Source organism: Xiphophorus maculatus, chromosome 4, assembly GCF_002775205.1.
Source record: "Xiphophorus maculatus strain JP 163 A chromosome 4, X_maculatus-5.0-male, whole genome shotgun sequence".
Lineage (NCBI taxonomy): Eukaryota > Metazoa > Chordata > Actinopteri > Cyprinodontiformes > Poeciliidae > Xiphophorus > Xiphophorus maculatus.
The window spans coordinates 27059445-27080666 of NC_036446.1; the positions used below are offsets into that span (position 1 = coordinate 27059445).

Below are 21222 nucleotides of genomic sequence, written 5' to 3' on the forward strand. Positions count from 1 at the left end.
CTCCCTTCTTTTTCTTTTGAGAAAGTTGCAACCCATGTGGAACATTGGTGGGAACGTGTTGTCTTTGATTCCTTTCCCAGCCCGAGGCTGAGCGTTTTCTCAAGCTAAATAACTTAGCTACACACAAGTTGTAAGTCTGCGATTAGCTTTGTTCCACTAAGGGAGATTTACAGAGCCATTCTCAGTCTGTCCAAGGCATCATATTTTAAAAGTGCTTGAAGGAAACAAAGTATATTTAAGCAATAACCCACGAACAGCTGTATTTGACAGTGAGTTTTGGAACAGCTTCGAGGCATTGTTAGATTCATATGAAGGAACTGAAACGCAACGACTTCAAGGGCCTTTTTGCTTCTGTCAAATGAGTCCAATAAAAGCAATAATGTAAATGTTCCATAAATGTCCTATGGTAACTTAATCGCTTTGATAGATTGCGATACTGTCACTAAGAGGGAAAAGGACTTCTGGTTAAAACAAGTATTTTATTTTTTACAAGAATGGAATTATTAGTCAATTAGAAGTATTTTACCAGATGCGTGAAACAGGAATGAAGCCCCTCTTTAATGATTAAACTCAAGGGAATTGTAGCAGATAGAAATCATTCAGGTAATCCTTACTGACCTAACTAAGAATAAAAGTTTAGTTTCATCTAACATTAAGCAGTAACAAAAAAGGTTAGTTGTACAATAACTAAATATCTAGTATTTATTTACAGAGGCAGTGGTATCAGAGACAATTCTTTTATAAATGGCTCCTAAAATGTTGAATGTGGGAGTGGCTGACTAAGGGTGCATTCACACCAGACCTGTTCAGTCCAGACTGTAGCGCAGGGCATTCTGGGTAAATACAAGCAAAACAAATGTGCTAGTCTATCTAACCGAACCAGCTGAAAATGTAACAAATGTTGCAATTTTGGTCTTCAATCAAACAGAGTCTATCACGCTATCAGGTGTGATTACGTTTTGAGAAGCTAATGCTCAGGTGAGCTATAACTGTAGATCTCATGAATGTAAAACAGCTGCACATGGAGAGCAATTGGAAAAAAGTTTAAACCATTTCCAGTCTTTGGCATCATCATAAATGCTGGAAGTGCTGCCAAGAATTTGTGGGAATTCATATAAATATATATATACTGTATATATATATATATATATGTACAGTATATACATTTACCAAAGAACACATTACAGACTTCTGCTTCTCTCTCACTGGTTTTCACACTGAACCGACAGACGGATCCTGCAGACAGGGCAGCGGTAGGAAAGTAGGCGTACTTGTTAACAAGTGGGTTAACAATAGACAGGTTACCCTGAGAGGCCTCTCTGCACTGCAGATATTTAAGCGCTAGAAGCAAGTTCCTGTCCAGGCAAGTGACTCAGATAGGCTAGCTGTGTTACATGCAACATAAGTCAGCTGTTGACACGATGCCCTGACAGAACCACGGTAATCTCTGGAGATTTCAACTACTCTCGAGTCCTCACTGTCACTGCTGTAGCGTATGCTTTCCAACAGCGTGTCAGGAAATGATGTCTTTATTTTGTTTTTAGTCAATAATTTATACTGCAATGCAACAACACGTCTCCCTATAGGAATCATTGAGGTGTGTTTCGGTAAAGTACAGCTCGTTTCTGTGTTGTTTTGTCATACCCCTGCTAGAGGACACGTATAGGGTTAACTGTGAGACTATTAGAACTGGATTCTATTATAGATAAATCCATGCTCACACCAGGTAGTCGTCGGATACCAGGGCAAACATTTATCTGCTCTTCGGGAGGCAGTGTCTCTTCAAAAGAGGAGCATGTGGACATTACTCTGCAAATATATTGAGCCACATCACATTTGTCTATGTATAAATATGTATGTATGTTTGTTCCATTAGAGTTCTGTATATACTTAAGCAATATATTAAGCACGTTATTATGTTGGTTTTTTCCCCAGAATTTAAATGCTGTACTGACTCTTTGGGTCTTACATTGGCTTCATATTATTTCAGTTGTGTAGAATGATAACAAAGACAGAAGTCAAAAATAATAAACATTTTGCACTTATACAACCCAATCAATACCATTTGATTAGGTGGTTATTTTGTATGGTATTGTAATCCATAGAGAAAGTCTAACTACACAGATCAAATTATTCATACGCTCAATTTATTAATGTGTTTATAAACACTTTGTGAATTCTTCTAAAATAAAATAAGTTGATCTCAAACCGGAGCTAAACGCAACTTTGGGAGCAAGATTCATCAACACCATCAGAGATGGTATTAAAAGACTGAAAGTGTGAACAGACTGAATAAGAAATTGTGTTTATGGATTGAGTGAAGCTTAGCCGTGACCTAATGAACCTCTGTGATTGTGATTTCAAAATGAACTTCAGGAAGATAAGACAATCGGATTGTGTTATTCAGGTGCTGACTTGACATTTTATTATTGCTTAAGCACTGAGTTTTTACTGTGTTTTTGTTTGGAAACAAATCAAAACACCGTCGTTCCCCATGAACCCACATTTGTCTCCTTATAAAAGCGATTCTTTCCTGTGGCCCTGCAACAGAGCTCTGCTAGGTTAGCTCCAGGTTCTTGGGATTAGAGCAAGAGTTTGGGAGTTGGAAACACAAAGAACTGCTTCTAAGAAAACTCTGGCTCCAGTTAGAGGTTGGGTTTGGCTTCTTGGCAAAGGCTTTATAGAGAATCCGTGGGGGGAACTAAAGATTAAGGTGATGGCAAGTAGGCCTTCCAGTCTCAGAGAGTTGGAGCTCATCTAAGATACATTGCTAACAATGACAGGGAAAACATGCAAGAAGCTGGTAAAAAAAATTCAAGAGGAATTTGACTAGTGTAATTGCAAGCATAACTGTTATTGCATATTGAGGACGGTAATAATAAATTTCAATGTGACATTGGTTTTAATTAAACAAAAACAATGTTTTTGTAATCTGATTCTACTTTTCCAAAAGTTGAATCTTGTTAAGATTTGTGAACTAACTAATTTAAGCAAAGTTCTCGATGAAATGAAAGTAATTTGAGTAATCAAAATCTGCATGGGGTATGAACATTTTTGGTCCAAAGTGTAACTTAATCTTAATGTACCACAGATTCCTTATGAATGCGCCTAACATTGCTAGATTTGAACTTCATCCTGCTGGTTTTGACTGGAATGATGGTCATTATAAACCGTGTTGCTGGTGGTGAGCCTAACTGGTTCAACTGGTTGATGGTTGTGGCAGATGATGCAGCAGTTTTTGTCGACTTTAGTTGGTGTTCTCCTTTACAACCTAATGCAGCCATAATTTGCAGTGAAACATCAAAGCAAAAAACTATCTGTACGCATCGTGTTAAATAGAGGCTGAATTATATGTGGCATTTTGGCTCTGGACTCAAATTAATTCATCTAAATGTATCTGACTGTGTTTTATTCTCATCTGAGCAACACAATAAACAGTGTGCAAGTTTGGTTGTGTTCATAAGATGAACGGCTAACAAGTCTGATTTGACCTGCAACAGAGTCTGAGCGTGGCCTAACTTGAGTGCTTTGAGGATATTCATCTGTCTCCCCTATATCCACCAAAGACTGCAGCTGAGGAAAATGAAAAATGCTGTTTTATAATGAGAGCCTTAGGCAAAGACATGTCTTTTTTAAAAAGCTGTCATTATATATTCTCCCAGTAATACCGCAGTAAGAGAAGCATACTAAGAACTTGGGCTCTTTGAAGAGGATCGTGTGGTTCTTTAATGTGATGTATGGGTAGACCTTGCGCTTTGTTTGTGATACAGGGTTTAGCTGACATCCTTGCTACTTTGTATTCAGAGATTTTATCATGCAAGCACTCCTCCTTTCAGCTACGTCCCCGTTTTTATCACAAACGACCATCAGTCCTCAAATGCGTCATTTCAAAGTTAGAAATTTGTTTCAAACGTTTTACATAAATTTAGGGAAATTCGGGACAGAAAAATGGTCCAACAGTTGTTATGTTGCTGGGTAATTACAGCTTTGTAGCATAATTAAGAAAACCCTAATTCAACTACTGGTTGACATTCCAACCTAACTTTACATGGATGCTTCAATAAGTATTATTTTAAAGTTCAAATTCTGGACGATATTTCACACCCTTTTTGCACTACTCTGATGCAACGTAGGGGTTGTTTCAGCAATAAGGTGCACACATAACGGTGTCTGCAGAGTAGAAAAGACCATTTTAATACGCCCAGTGGAGTTGTGGCTCATTCACAATCTGAGTGACGTTTTAGTTGCTTAACTCTGAATAATTAAAAAAAAGTCAATTTATAATATTTTATTACTGGAAATATAGTGTACAAGAGTGTTGTGTATACAGGCAAGGCAGGCTGGTCTTTATAGCACTATCTATACATGTTGTAATTCAAGGGACTTAATCAATAAAAAAAATAAAAGGAACAGCGGAAAAGAAATTTTCATTTAAGAAAAAAAAAGTATATTGAAAAACGTAAAGTAAAATGTACTTATCATGTTGGGGGGGGGAGTAAAATGCATAAAAAAATAGCTGATAAGATGAATTTTGTAGAAAAGCTGCAACAGATAAAAATTGTGTCCGTCTGAGCTTAAAGGAGTCATATTTCTCACATCTCAGATTTCCACATCAAGGAAACAGAGGAAGGGAGAAAATAGACATAGTGCAGCTGATTTCATCATTGCAATATTTACCAATACTATCACCATCAGAGGACTTTCTGACATTGTGCAGCCATAGATATGATCTGATTTCCTGGTGTTGGTCAGAACTGGAGCTCCCCGATTCAGTTTCCAGCACAATAATCTGACCCACTAGAATTAATATAATTTTAGTGGGTTTTGGCAGGAAACACATTTCTCTAGCAACTTTTTCAAAAATAATGGTAGCACCCTTATTGAGTCTAATTAAGTGCTTTTTGGGACCAAAAACAATGATTTCTCTCTTTTTATTAAGAGCGGCGTCTCAGAGTGCTGACATGATCCTACTGAAAAACTTTTTTTTTTTTAATCTATACAGCCAGAGTTTTCACACATTTGTAAATGTGCAAATTTAGATGAGCACAACAATTAACTATCAGCAAAAAACCACTATAGGATCAAGCTTTATCACAGTTAACCATCTCTTCTAAAATGGTTGTATGATGCTTCTGTAAGAGGAATTAAATGGGTCTCGGCTGTTGCTTCAATCCTTTTATACCTTATTGTCTTTGACACTTCAGTGTCGGATCCTCTAATTGGCAGCATCAACCAGCCAGATAGGCTGTTTTGGCTCAGAAAGCTGTCACTAATTGTCTCCTCCACGTCGTCCGCAGCACCCTTTACGGGCATCTCTTATTTTCCAGCTATTGGAAATTTTATACAACACTACATTGTAAAGAGATTATTACACCAATGTCTGACCTGCCTCGCAAATCTGGCTCGGAAAAAGAAATTGAGCAACCCAAAAAAAGAAGAAGAAGAAGAAAAAAAAAAGATCAATAGTCCACTCTGCCTCCAACATCTTAATGCCACTCTCGGCGGAGAAGGATGTGCAAAAGTGATGGACTCTCTGTCAGTTACTTGACATCAGAAGAGTTTTTAATTGAGGCCCCAGTGGGGCAGAATGTGACGAGAGGGAGGCTGGGAGACAGTTAGCTTGGCTGGTGTTTGATGAGGTGGGCGGGGTGTTTGCGAGAGTATAAAGTCATCCACCGACAGCTCAGTACGAAATTTATTCAGAAGTGTATTTTCCAAACTGATGGTAACGGCATATGTCACGTTGTATTTTTCTCATTTCATTTGCTTGCGCGTGTTAAGAGGCGAAACAAACTCTGCTGCAAGACTAATTGTATAATTACCTAAAGTTATAATCGCTTATGATCTGCCGTTGCAGTTTACAACAAATGTAGAGGAGAGATAGCGTGCCAAAAAGCTTATCACACTGTGCAGTTGACACTGTATGCGTGTGCATGCTTGTCATCTACTGCTTTTTCACATGTGTAGTGCACTACACATGTGGAATTTCTTTTTTGGGTTAAATGCTTGAAAGTCTTTTTCAAGTACCACAAATCAATATTTTCATTTATCTTTTATTTTTTTTGCCATGCTGCCTTCGACAGCTGACTTATCCTATCATTTGGACGGGTCTGCCTGCTTTCTGCTGCTTGTGGCACATTTTCAAATATTCTTTTCACTTCCTGACAGGTTTCCTCATGGCTTGTTTCTCTCAATTGAGCTGTCTGACTCAATTTCTTCACTTGGCCCTTTTTCCTTTTTTTTTTTTAGCATGCAAATACGTGTTTGTTTTAGATGGAAACTGAGCCTTATGCTTATTGGGTAACTCCCAGGGAGTTGATGCTCATGGTGCACTTTTACGTGACATTTAAAATCCATTCTGTATCAAAACAAATGGTGTTTTCATATCCAGATCAGGGCCTGCATCTGAACCAGTGTGACGTTTATTTTGGTTCTTCTGCCCACTTCCACCGCAGGCTAATGTTTACATACTCCACAGCACAGCTATTACACATTTTCACAACCCTTTCCCTGTAATGCACTCTCTGTCCTGTTAACACAAACAGCCCTGCAGTTGTCTTGGAGCGTTATGTTCAGATAATTATCTAGTCTTATTTGGTATGTGCTTCACTTCAGCTGTTGAGAAAATTGACCTCAGCCATGAATCTGACACATCTGTCTTACCTTCACATTATTTGTACCTGTCTCCCAGCTGCTGGCACAATTTCAGTTAGACGCATCGGTCATTCTTTTAGTGTTTGTATTTACTTAAGTAATGGAGATCTCCAGCATAGGTCGAAAAATCTCTGGACAGAACAACTACCCATTCCAAATCTGACCTTCACAGAAAAGCAACAAGTGTTTTTTTTTTTACCCTAAAGTGGTCTTAGTGCGATGCTCACGAGGAGTATGAAAAATTTCAAGGTCGTACAGGGCTTGGGGGATTTGTCCCGTCAGACTGTCAATTTCCATAACCACACACACCATAATACTCATAAAAGCGCACACGGGGTCAGTATGCGGTTAATTAAAGTTTTAAACAAGCAATGTAGGAGAAACAGCAAACATGTAGAAGAAGGCGAAAGAAACATGACATAATTTTTCTTTACCACCATCAAATTTGTAGCAATTTCTATTGATTATTTGTATTGATTCAAAGTTGTTCAAAGCTGTAATCCAACTGTTTGTTTTAGTTGTAGGCCAGAGGCCAAATATATTACCAAATATTTATTTGACCGGCTATTTTTTTTTAAACAACAGGAAAATATGGAGCCCATCTGTCATTTTGACGGGTTATAATAAGCACCCCTGACTGGTGCACATGCACAGACCTTATATACTTTACGCAAAGAGTTCATCGTAGAGGCAACTAAAATCAATCAATAAAAAAATCCTTTCTGAATATCGTCTCATGGACACTGAACTAAATGCGTCTTTCTGACTGGGAGCTGACAGCGTGTTGAAGAGTTATGGACCGAATGGTTTGGAGCGTCTGGTTAGGAAGCGCATTGCAAACCTTTGGTTGAAATGGCACGTTTAATTCTAGTTCAGAATGCAACATTGTGTTAATCCATCTATAGTAAACAGAGGAGCCGGCAATTTTTCTTGAGGAAATAAATAATGGTGCAGAAGTTATTTAGACCGTAACATGCGCAGTGCGCTGCGGCTGCACAACCAATGCGGGCTCCGCTGCTGCGAAGAATTAAACTTAACTCATCCTGCAGTTTTAACAAATTGAGTCTTTTTTGTTCACATTACCCTTCCGCGCCCAGAAGGAGAGCGGCGCCCAGGACAAGCGTGGCAGACGTAACGTCTGTCCGTTTCGGAGAAGTGAAACCACGCAAAAAAAAAAAAAAATCCTTGTAAAAGCGCACATCTGGACCACGCACAGGGTAAAAAACTTGCAGAGTTCAATTGATCGGGTTGGATCAGGCAGATCCAACTGACTGATGAACCAGCGCAGATTTCTCTGCAGGTGTGACCAGGAGGAATTTGTGAGGCTGTGCGTTCAGGACCCAGCGGGTGAAGTGTTGGTAATTAAAGTGGAGTCTTTAATTTAATTTATTATTAGTTATTGGAGCCACAGTATTTTTTGTCACTACAGACAAAAAAGTCAGATGCATTTATCTGTTTTATGTGTGATGGGATCTGCTTTCGGTTAAACTAGGTGAATATTAACTAAACCGCATAAAAATGCGGCTAAGTATAGCCTATGTTAATATGATTAGAATTTGACGGGTAAAAATAGAACATGACCGATTTTTTTTAATACTGTTGGTCAAAATGACGGAGAACAAAAAAGTCTATTTTCGACCTTTGACCCTGGCGTACCTTTCATACCATGTTACTGTCCGACAAAACTTCTTAAGTTTGTTTAAAGACACCAGTTACCTTCATTTGTATGTTTTTGAAATGTGGGAGGGACACGCCTGACCTTCAACGGTCAAACTCCACACAACCTGAAAAGCTGCCAGGCGACAGTACTCACTTCTCCACCTCTTAATTTCCCACCGCCACATTGTCTTGTTTTGTATGCACACACTGCAGTCCTCTAATTCACGTCTGGGCGAACTTGCCAATCGGACCTCAAGTTCGTTCGATCTCCAGGTCTCCATTTAGGCATCTTTCAGTGCCACGGCACCCTTGAATAGCAGAAAGTATTCACCTGTTGATCAGCCAGATTAAAGCCTGTCTCTCTTTACTGCTGCGGCAGCCTTCCCACATCAACTCATCATTCTAAATCTATGACCCTGCACTTAAAAAGCGCACTGCTTTTGGAGTGCAAGCCAGACTTCTTGCAGAGAAAGATCAGCTAAATGAGCCTCAGAAACAGCCTCTAAGTTTAGAGTCACACCAAAAATTACTTTCTTCATTGAGACACATTCCAGCATCCAGGCAGTCAGTCCCCTTGCTAAGTGCCATGCGTAAACACAGTTCTACTTTTGTTTTCATCTGCTGGGGTCACTCGGTCATTCACCCCCTTATCCTGTCCCTTCAACCTTCATGGAATCACTAACTCATCCTCCTTACTCCCTCGTGTACCCTCCATCACTTGCCCCACCACCAGCAGATGGCTTTTATAGTTCTCCCGCTGAGAAAAAAGAGGGCTGTTAGGAACTTTATTCCTATAAATGCAGAGCCATTACTCTGTTTTAATGTGCAAGTCGGCACATCACACACTCTTGTTTGCCTCAAGCCCAAAGCTTCAAGGGAAGGGCAATAATGTCAAACAAATTGTGTAAGTAAATGGGCGGTGGGTTGTCCTAGAGATGAGCACATTACCTCTCCGCATGCCAATAAGACACCGAGGTAGCATTTCGCTGAAAAGCTATTTACTGAAATGCAAAAAAAGAGCGAAGGCTCAAACAAAGATGCTGACAGGACGGAAACCTGTCGTCATTAATCTTAGTTTGCCAAGTTTCCCCCCGTACAAGTCACTTCCTTGTCCTCGCCGCACAAGGAGAGGTGTTCCAGACATTACGTGAACAGCTGGTGTGCGTGGCCACAAGGTTTCCACACTGCGCCTGAGTGGGGAGGATTCCAGGGTTTTGATGGACACTTCTGAGGTTGATAATACAAGTTCATGACTAAAACTGAAGCTATTCAATGTCTGTTGACACTAAGGTTATTTTTTCTAGACCTTCTGAATGTTTGTGACCATATTTCATGCTACTATTACACAGAAATATCTGAGAAATTGCCATGTGACTGATGACAGTTTACAGCACTAGTCTTCCAGGAAGCATGAGCCCTTTAATAGGGTAATGGCCTTGTTCAACTTCTGGACTAGCCCCTGGTAGAGCTTGCTTTTCTGTGATCAGCTTATCTTCATTTTGGATCCACCTTTTATTTTCCTCAACTTTAAAACAGAGAAAGGGTAAGATCAGGTTGTTCATCCTGGCAGTGAAAGAAAAACCTAATTGACTCTTCTTTCCTCCTTCCTCATCTTTTCAGCTTGTCTGCAATGAGCCCTGAGGCCTTTCTCAGCCTGAAGCCATCCTTCTGTCAAGGGACATTATTCTCCTTTGGTCCCAGCTTAAGAGGCGAGGTTTCTTGTAGGCAGGTAAAACTGGGGTGACAGAGAGAAAACAGCTTTGATCTCTCCCGTCTTCACATCGCCGAACCAAGATGACAGGCAAGGGAGTCTTAGAAACACTTTATTCCACCAAAGGTGCTGCAGAGAAAACACTCAGGCTTGTAAAAATGCCTGCAAACCTTGGCTCTTACATTCACTGAAGCCCAAACAATACCTAAGCTGGTCCCTTCTCTGTCCCCTGTAGTGTCTTCCAGAGACTAAGGAAGCTTCATATCGGGCTTTGTGTCCTGTGTTAGAGGCTCCATATGGAAGTGGCGTTTTATCATTCTCATGCTTGGCCCCCCAGTAAATATCTTTTTTTTCTTACCATCTCAGTCTTTTGTGGTCTCCTATAGAACACAAAAACTATCCTGCCTTGTATAATAATCGACATAATCGTCAAGGACATGCTCCAGGTGGTTAATGTAGCACATAAAGGAGGCTCCAAATATTGACCTGCAATAATAACCCATTAAATCTTTTTGCTATTTTTAAAATAAAATTGACAGAGCTCGATAAGAAGTGTCAAGGGATGGACACGACGCATCATATTTTATGTCGGGCGGAGCAGAAAAATAAAAATAACACAGCCAGACCATTACGTATGTTTGGAAACTGCTGCCTCCTCTCTGTTGCAGACACAGTTCTTGTAAAACTAAAGTGCACTGTAAAACCTCAGAGCCTTTGAAATCCAAGGAATCTGGATTGCTTCGATGAGCATTAAACGCCCAGTCTTCTGTTTTTGTTTCCCCAAGGAAAGCTGAACTTCATCTCTAGGTTCTCCAGCTTGTATCTCTTCCTTTTAGTCACACAAATGTAAAAATCTAAGCAGAATATTGTGATGGGGTGAAGAACATTATATATTCTTTGATTAGACACACAGTTATGACCAGCTGCATAATAACGTTTTGGACCTGTAAGTCAGTGGGAATCCCCAAAGGACCTAGTTTATGTTAATCCAACACATCTAGGCCTGACACAATACGTTGTCCCAGAAGTTATTGTGACAAATGACAAGTATTGTTGTTTTGAGACCATTTTCAAGTAATATAATGGGAAAGGCATTAATGGTAATATGGCAAAAACACAAGTATTGTTTTGAGACCACTTTCATGAAATATAATGGGAAAAGCATTAATGGTAATATGGCAAAAACACATTCTCAAGGATCAATAAACTTTAAATTCGAATGAAAATTTAACACTGAATCTGGAAGACATTTAAATATCCAAAATAAATAAACAAAACAACAGAGATAACAAATGAAAAAGAAAATGACGAAGTGTCTGTAATCCAATTTGCCGTTCAAAAAAAAAAAAAGGGCTAGTTGAGACCAAAGCAAAAAGCTGAAGACTTTTTATCATGCAGTTTTGGTAGAAAAATAGAGACAAGAGAAAAATCATAAATCATGCAAAAGGAAATTATTGAGTTTATTTTATTTTCTCATACGATTAATTGATGTATTGCTTATTGCGACAGGCCTAAACATGTCGTTGTCCAAAACAAAAGCCTTAGGGAAAACTAAATCTCTGAGTGGAGAGCTGTGGTTCAACAGAAGTAAAGATAGTACGACTAACTGGGGGTACTGGACTGTGAGGTCCAAATGTCTCACTGACATGGATGTGGAGCGGTACGTTCAGGCATTGACGCATCAACTTACAGGACTCAATGTTCACTTGGTGTTTAATATATCGCACGCGCTAATCAATACAACGATGAAGGGTTAATCAGTGTTACTCGCTTCACCTGTCAGTCATAATGTTATGCCTGATTGGTGTGTAACGTAATTAATATCAGTGCAGCTCCTACTGGTTCAACATTTTGTCAAATGTGTGTATTTTGTACAGACACAGTGAGAACTTGCACACAGCCACCTACCGTTGACATGCATGTGGACGTGTGATGTTAGCAAAAACCTTCAGGAGTGCGCTGCTGCACAAGCTACACCGTCACGACGCAATTAATGCTCTGTGTTTTTCTTTCTCTTTAATTTGCAGTTTCTTTTTCAGGTGGTGCTATGACATCTTCGAGCTTCTTCTCTCCTCTCTCGCTGACAGAGTAATTTCCCCTCAATCACACAAATATCTGTTGCAGTTGTTGTACTTATTAGATGGTTTAACAACAAATCAGAGCAAAGAAATATGCTTTGCCTGATCTTTCTGCCCACTTGTCTTGGACCGTAGCTAATATTGACTGTATTTTATTTGATCCGTCCTGTCTGCTTTGGTAGCAGATATAAGAATAGGGGACACTTTTTTGGGACTGTTTTATTTCCACTGTATATACAGTAGATCCCTGGTATCTGCAGAGGTTCAGAACTACATCTGTCTAAAAAGAGCTAAAATTTGTGGATACCTGAAACCTCCTCAAAAAAATGCTTATAACTACCTAAAACAGTACAAACAGCAAATATACCTAAATATGGATTTATACTCACAGTGGAAACAGTCTTAGCGCTGCCAAATAAGTTAACATCTATAGTCTTCATTATCTCCATTTTTAGGTTCAGGTAATCAGCGCTAAAGAAAATGGATGGTGCTCTTAGATCTGCTTGAGACGCCAGCCAATGCCGTGTCAAGTAGCATTTCCTCTTGAATATTTCTGAAAATATCCACAAGTAGTCACATTTTTTAGTGAATAATGAAAAATCCACAAATATGTGAGTCCACAGTTGGTGGATATTGTGAGTTTTGGTTATGCTTTTTGTTGTCCATTACATATGGACCCTTTGGAACGCTTTGCCTGTTGGCATGTTGCCCATGTGGTTCATACGGTACATCTGGACTAAAACTAACCACAAGTCCTGTCACTGAACATAAGTTTTATGACAGAATACATAATGCTTCAATTCACATCAAAAACTACAGACAAGTGTAGAAATGTGTCAATTGCGACATTATGCCCAGTCATCACCGTGTCGTTTAAATCTTTTCATTAGGTTCCTCCAAACGATGCTGTACATACCAATGAATGAAAAAAGTGAAGTTATTTCTGTTTGGAGCGGCTCTTTAAGTCTGAAGTCTCTGGATAATGTCACGTTAGAGCCCAAAGGACTCCATTCTTCTCCTGGCATAGAGGGAATGGGAAAAAGAGGGGGGGAAAAGGATAGGTAAACAGAGCCATTAGAGACAAATCTATTTCTGAAGAAAACAAAATCACATCATCAAACAAGAGAGAAAGAAAAATATGACCCTGCAGCCCTTCGGGCCTAGGCATTGCAATGATAGCGAACTATGGCATTTGTCTTTATCAGTCTGCCTTGAGGGAGGGAGAGGGTGGTGGGAAGGTGTGAGAGAGAAGAACAGAGAATGAGAGAGACAGTGAAAACAAAAAGCTCTGCACCTTCTTTACTCATCACAAAGACGCAGACACATCTGTTACATTTTCGACTTCGAGTGACATGAACAGCGTGGGTATGACTATTGCTCTTTCATACATGTTTTGTGGCTTCGCTGCTTGTGGGGCTTTCAGATGGTCATTCTTTAAATATAGCATAGTGAAGCACTCACTGGACAGAGAGCCACAGCCTCATCAGTCATGGCTCGCCTCGGGAGTCTTGCACAGTTTCATCAAAATGACAGGATTGACTTTCCAGATTTTCTCTTTTCTCTCTGACATTTGGTTGTTTATCCTGCTTTGCAAGACCAGCATCACGAAACACTTCATTGGATCATGTACGCACCTTAAAAGAACTCTGTCTTAGCTAACACAGGCCAGAAAGACCTTAAAATATATAAAGCTGTGTATATATTGTTTTTTCCACCTGTGAGCTAATAATTCTTAAGCTGTCATTATTCTGTCTCTGTAAATACTCCTATTTACGGACATACTGACTAAACATTTTAGTATGTCAGACTAAAATATTTTAGTCTGACATACTGTTAGACGATTTTGCCTCCTTTTGGTGTCCAAATTGCTGTAAGTTGATTTGTTTTACTTTTTTAATTCATGTGGACTTAAGTGTGAGCTCGACCTCTGTGCTTACTTTTTCTTTTAGAGTTGATTTCTATCATTTGCTCCTTTTACATTGAAATACATCTGCCTCTGGATACATTGGGAACATTGTATCCCAGTTTTAAAAAATTGAAGAAACATGAGACATTCCAAATTAATATTTTTTCCTCCCCTCTTCTCTGTTATCTTAAAAAGCTTTCATCAAATAATCAGAGTGCTTCTTTGTCACGTTTTTGTGGTATCCCACAAGAATAACAGAACTTTTAATGGAATATTAATAACTGCTATTTCCTTTTACCCCTTTAGCACCAGCAAGCAAGAAACAGATATACCTAATAAACTGGTGCAAATTATAAACAATGAAATACATTTTCACAGTGAATATCCCGTTCTTAAGGAGTAATAATAACGACTATGTTCTCCCGTTACAAAGCTAACAGTTGCAGTTTTGCAAGTATGTATGAAACCCACCACAGTTGCACAAGTTGAAAATTTGATCCAATGTTGGCATTTGAGGGAAAGTTAAAAGGAATTAATACGGTGAATTTCATTGCCTTCCACTCAATAGGTTCCGAGAAAAGTCAGGGGCAATCCACCGACTCCCCAAAGTCATTAGGATTCATAGCAGGGAATCAGAAATGTCAGGGCAGTCCATCTAATAGTTTCTGAAAAGAAGACCAAAGGGCTGAACAAATGATATTGCCATCCCCAAAAGGTATTTGCACCTTTCCTTTTATTTTGCATGAGGTGCATTTACGTCATAACAAAATGCACTGCGGAGATTTATTATTATTATTATTATTATTATTATTATTATTATTATTATTATTATTATTATTATTATTATTATTATTATTATTATTGTTGTTGTTATTATTATTATTATTATTGTGCATGTTGCAATGCAGTCTGTCCCAAATCAGAGCTGATTCCATGGTCTGGCAAATGCCTCATCATTATGTCTCTCCAATGTCATTCATTTTTTAGATTTTTTTCCCCTTCTGCCTGGAGCGGAGTAACTCAGAGAGACTGTATGCATCGCATCCCGACCCACAGCTATTTAGTGGCTCTGCTGTTTTCTGCCTTTCTTCTCCCTCTGTTCGGTTTGAATACCCCTGGGAAATTTGGCTGTGTCTGAAATCTTTTTAGTCTTGCTGACCGGGTTTTATTTCCCCTCACCAGTTTGCAGTTTGCCAGGGCGCTCCGACTAACTTGGACAGCTAATTGTCTGCAAAGGGGATGTTAGCATAACTCCGTGTTGCTGATTGTTATCTTAATGTTGTATGGTTGAAAACACACGTGTGTGAAGATGTTTTGCTTTGTTTTGGTTTTTTAGTCTTTTTGCTAGTAATTCGAGGTGCCTCCTTGAAATAATCTACTACACGTAAACGAGCTGGACAACATTTTAGTCAACCTATTTGGAGGGTTGGGGGAAGAGAATGCAATTACGAGCACCTTTGCTTTTTCACAAAATGCCCAGGTTGTGCTTTCCACAACTGCCATGGGGATATTAAGAAACGGGAGGATATTAAAGCAGCAACATCAGAAGTTACATCTGACATCTGAGCAATGTGTAGCAGAAGGCAGGGGGTATGATAGTGCCAACATCATCTGAAAGCTCTGCCAGTGCTTTCTGAGTGAAAGGACAACACAGCCTTGTGCGACTGGTGAGCTATCTGCCATCTGGACACAGTTGCACGACTCAGAAGTCTTAATTAGAAACTCTTTCTCTGTTCACATTAAACAAAGGTACCCATGCCTTTGTAGTTTTTGTCGTTTCTTGCTACTCAGGTGTTCTCAAAAATGAATGCAACACGGATATGGAAGCGTTCACCAAAAGCCATAAGTCATATCCTAAAGATGTGCCCTGCAAGTTTTGCAGGATGGATTATTTATACATTTCTCGCAATTTCAGCTTTGAAAAACTGCCAAGTAGCAGACTAATGGTGATGGATGTTGTGATAGGTGCACTCTTATTTTAGCTCTGCAAGACTGAATAGAAAGGTTGTAATTTCTCTGCCCATTTCTCCCCCTCTGCCCTCTTTGCTTCAGGTCAGAACATTGCTTTCCCTCCGGTGGCGCTGTGGGTTACTGTAGGCCTGGCCGTGTGTCTGCTGGGCCTGCTCATCGCTCTGGCTGCTGTCTGCCGAAGGAAGATCAAGGAAAGCTGTGAGGAGGCCAGGAGAGAAGGTAGGAGAAAAAAAAAAGCAGGTGCAGGGGTAAGCCCTTTGTATTTTTTTTCTGTTTACTGTTGATGATATAGTTGAGATTTGGTATTGTAATCATTATCTGGGGGGCTGCCGTGCTTATCACGAGCCAGAAAAGGTGAATCAAGTCGCAGACTTAGGCTACGTTGACACAGCAGGCGAATGCAACCCAAATCAAATGTTTTTCATAGCAGGCTAAACGGCACCATTCCCACCATTTCACCCCCCTGGTGTTCTTCTTCTGCGCCTTGGAGTCATAAGCCGTTCACACTGAAGTTCAATTATGTTCACAACATTCGGTAGAATTAAACAAACAAAGAAAAAAAAGAAAAGATTTCAGCACAAAATCAAAATTGAACATCAAGACCTGCTGTGCGAACGTAGCCTTAGATTAAAGTCGTACTTAAGTTGTACACATCGACATGTGGCAGGAGGAAGCTGGAATCGAACCTACAATCTTCCGATCGCAAGACGACTACTCTACCATAGAGACACAGTCGCCCTACTGCATTTACTGCATTTCAGGCAATAAAATCCTTATTTTTTATTTTAAAAAGAAAGTGAATTATTTATTTACAACTTTTAAAGTATTTCTAATATTGTAAAAAAAAAAAAAGGCTTAAATAAAACAATCAGCAGAATGGGATTTTAAAAAAATCAGATTAACAGATAAATCCATAGATTAATCAACAACTAAAAAAAAAGAATCATGTGTTGCATCCATACAACATTCGTTCAAGTCCTCCAGTAATGTGTCAACGGCGCTTACATGTGTTGTGGCGTCGGGCAAGGGGATGCACAAAAGGAGCACAAAAAACTGAACTGTAAGCAATGACGGGATGTTAGCCGATCAAGGAACTTTGAGAATCCAGAGGGAGTTTGACTTAATGCACATAGCAGGATTTTGAATGGCGGGACATGTATCTATGACAGGGAGGAACATCATTACTCGGGTCCAGTAATTAGCGTCGCAGAATAGCCGAGTGTCCCCGCAAGTGCAGAAGGAAAAAGTTTTGAAATGAGATATATACTGCAAAGCCACCAGCTCTGCCGTAATGAGTTCTGCTCAGAGTGGAGGAGACATTTAAATAAAGGTCAGCCAGAGTCTGCACCAGGGCCCAGAGGTTTAAAAATAAATATGGAAGTGACACAGACTCAGAGGAAAGAGTAAATAGCTGCACAGAACATATGAAATCAAATGAAATGGAAAGAGAGAAATATAATGCAGTTCCTCCCACTGGCGAGGGCCTCCGAGGGTTGTGGGGCCCCCTTTTCTTCAGCTGGACTAGATGAGGTGCTGATTCCCTCGCCTGCAGCTCGGACACTGAAGGCGGGATTCATTTTGTGGTCGTCCACTTTCTGCCTTATTGAAATGTTAAATCTTTTTTTTTGTGTGTGTCCCCTGCCAGCAGTGCTTCTGGAGCCTTAAGGGTTTTTCCAGTCACAGACCTGAACACGTTCTTTACAATCGCGCAGACTATTATAATCCTGATGGGAGGGATTGCCTATGAATATGGAAGGGAAGAATGGGCTCAGAAACACACATCTAGTGCTGCGGCGGGGCAGCAAAACACAGACGTGCAAACTAATTGTGGTTGTCTCATCTTTTAATGGTATTCTCTGGCCTAACCAGATTGAAGTTGACTCTCTCTTCACTGTGACTGGATAGGGAGGGCGGGAAAGGTCAGTAAACGTAGAGAAGTGGGTAAGTCATTTTTCTTCCCTGTCATAATCAATGTGGCGCACCAGAATGGGTATCATAACAGAGCAGAGCAGTTTGTGGTATTGCAGTTTTTCCCCGAGCCGGTGTCAGTGTGTGTCTGAGCGCCAGCGTGGCTCTGTTCTCTTAGATATTCTATTACCTCCTTGGACATCTTTATATAATGACTGCGTAAAGGAGGCTGCCTCCGCTGGCCCTAACCGAAGTCAGTCATCCATCACTCTTAAGCTCTTTTTACATTCAGACAAGCATGTGATCTAATCAAACCTTCTCTTGGGATCATGCAGAATCGACATGGGACAGATCCCCTCACCCCGTGTGTGAAAAATAGCTCATATCGGAGGCTCTGTGTTTCTCCCCCTGCCCCGCTCCCCGCACCCTGCTGTGGGCTTTTAACAATGGGGCACACATGTTTCACAGAGGTTAACCTTTTGGTAAATAAGCTTTGCTTCGGGCCAAATGCTATCATTGATCAGCTGTGTGTGCATGTGACTCAAATGGAATAACTAATATTGGTCGTCTGTGTCATTTCCGACCAAAACACTGGCTAAAAAAAAAGCTTTTTAGGAAAGCAACACATGATTATGTCTTTGTTTACGAAGAGCTGGTTTTGAAAAGTATATAATTATTCAGACATGCTGGTCAATTGCAGGATTCATAAAGCTTTGTGTCCTAATGCTCATATACGTTTATGTGTGTCTGTGGTGCAAGAAATAATTAACCGAACCTCAAATCGGTATACAAGGCCTTGTAAAAGCATTCAGGCTCTTTGAACTTTTCATCGTTTCAACTTTTTCCATGTTCTTTCCACCTTTGTTGTTGTGTTAAGATTTATTTACAAATTACAATCTGAAATTCATATCTAGGCCTGTCACTGTAAGCAATAAATCAATAATATTTGCATGATAGATTAAAATTAGCTCAATAATTTTCATTTGCATGATTTATTGTTTGTTTCTTCTCTCTATCTATCATAAACTGGATGATAAAAGTCTTCAGTCTGGTGTTTTGGTCTAAACTAGCCCTTTTTTGATGGACAGTTACAATAAATTCATTGTATTTGTTGTTTCTGTTGTTTTGTTTGTTTATTTTGGACATTTAAAATATCTTCCAGTTCCAGTGTAAAATATTCATCAGAATTTAAAGTTTAATGATATTTGCGAATATATTCTTGCACTAATATACTATTACCATTATAATACTTGGAAATGATGTCAAAACAACAATATTGTCATTTATCGCAATGACTTCTGGAACAATTTATCATCTAACACAGTTTGTTATTTTGACATGCCTCTCTGTGTCTGTACTTCATGGAACCATATGTTGCTGCAATTACAGCTCAAAGTCTTTGGGGGTATCTCTCTTCCAGCTTTCCCATGTGTAGAGAGTGACATTTCTGCCTAATTTCCTCTGCAAAGTAGTTCAAACTCAGTTAGATTCGAAGGAAAGCATCTGTGAACGACAATTTTCAAGTCTTGTCCCAAACGATCAATTTGATCCAGGTCTGGATTTTGAAGAGGCCGTTTGATTACATGGATCTATTTAAACTACAGATCAGCAACCTTCACCTTTAAGAGCCATTTCTGCCTTGTCTTACCAAGTACATCATGTTCAGCACCACAAATTCACAGCACAATTTGGTCCACTTACCATAGAATAATGTATTGTTCTATGACTAAATCAAGGAGGAGCAGTTTCATTTCTATTTTTAGATATTTATTTTTTTACAAAAGGAGAAGAAATGCATTGTCTTGAGTTCTATAATCATGATAAATAAAAAAGTAGTTTGTGACTTAAACCAATGTTAATTGACCACTAGTTTAAACCCCTGATATAGTGTGTTTAGAAATGCATTATTATACTGGAACTTGAATCTCAAACCTTTTCAACATCTAACTAGTTTTATTTTACGATAACCTTGTATTCACTCCATTCCATATTCCCATTAACTCTGAGCTGCTCCCGTGTCTCTAATGAAGAAAAGCAGTCCCACGGCATGATGAGACCACCACCATGTTTAACTGTTGAGACGATGTGTTCAGGGCGCGGTGTGTTTTCTACCATATTTAGTATTTCCTGGGGTTGAACTTGAACTCTAAAAGGCACCGATTTAGAAAGCTACATTTATTAACTAGCGTCAATATTTAATCAAATAAAAATCATATGCAGAATGAAGGACGACACAAAACATTAACATCCTTCTGGCTTCGGCTAGCTGCTGATTTCCCTCCTTCTAACTCTCCGTTTGTTTATGCACTTCGTCCATCTTTCCCACTCGAGCAGTAGCTGCCCTCTTTCTCGCCGCCACATGTTGTAAATGCAGCCAGCTGGGGTTTGAAGTTGTTTCACTCTGTGTACGACGGAGGCAGCTCTCAGTCACTTCTCTCTGACTGCCCTCATATTCACCCTGACCTTAAGGTGCCTTTAAATGAGCGTCACTCTCCTGTCAAAGCGTCTTCCCCTGAGGTACTTCTGCCACTGCCACACTGCTAAGATGGTTGGTGGAGCGGAAAAGGCTTCATGCATCTTGCGGTAATTTTACACTGCAATTCCGAGTTTGTGAAGCAGTGTGAGCGGGGCATTTTTGCATTTATATTTTTCTCCACAAAATATTTTTGCTTCCTTTTTGCATTGAAGTTGCAAACACAATATTGGCGATATTTGTTCCAGAGAACTGCACAGCTCCACATTAGAATCCATAAACCTACAATATTAACATTGCGAGGTATCGATTTCATACGGAGCACACAGTGGAAGGCGCTTTAAATATATACATGCGCAGGCTGTTTGAATCTCGAAATGCAACACTTTGTGCTGCCGCTTTCATAACAAGATTTCTTTTATTAATTTCCCAAGAGGACACCAGTCTCGGCAGTCGGAGTTCGAGGAAAATTGCGCTAAAATGCGTCGATGTTGAAACACATAAATTTAGCTGCTCTGGCATTTAGTTTTGCTCTGTAAAGAGTTTATTCTGAAGCTACAGAGAATGCAGATCCATGTCTTGAACACATGCAGGCGGATATTTTTAGCCTGTATCCACATGCATGTCCTGTGACAGCCATCACTTACCCCATACCCCCTGCCTTACTGTGTTGACCGTGGGTTTTCTGAAAGCCAGCAGCTAAAGTCTAATGTGATTAGAGTCTTTGTGAAAGTGCATGATAGGGGGTTAAAGGCTGGACGTGACTCAGCGTGTGTGTGTGTGTGTGTGTGTGTGTGTGTGTGTGTATGATGTGATGGGGAAGCATTGTGTAGCGGCATCATCGTCGTATAGCTCTTTTTAT

General features: G+C 39.8%; 1 protein-coding gene across 1 annotated transcript in view; it reads left to right on the plus strand.

The window, feature by feature from the left end:
- cd276 (CD276 molecule) overlaps nucleotides 1-21222 on the plus strand; it is an 87337-nt gene that overhangs the window by 43910 nt on the left and 22205 nt on the right. Inside the window, exon 5 of the mRNA XM_023331775.1 lies at nucleotides 16061-16198. Coding sequence (XP_023187543.1) covers nucleotides 16061-16198 — 138 coding nt within the window. The remainder of the gene's footprint in view (nucleotides 1-16060; nucleotides 16199-21222) is intronic.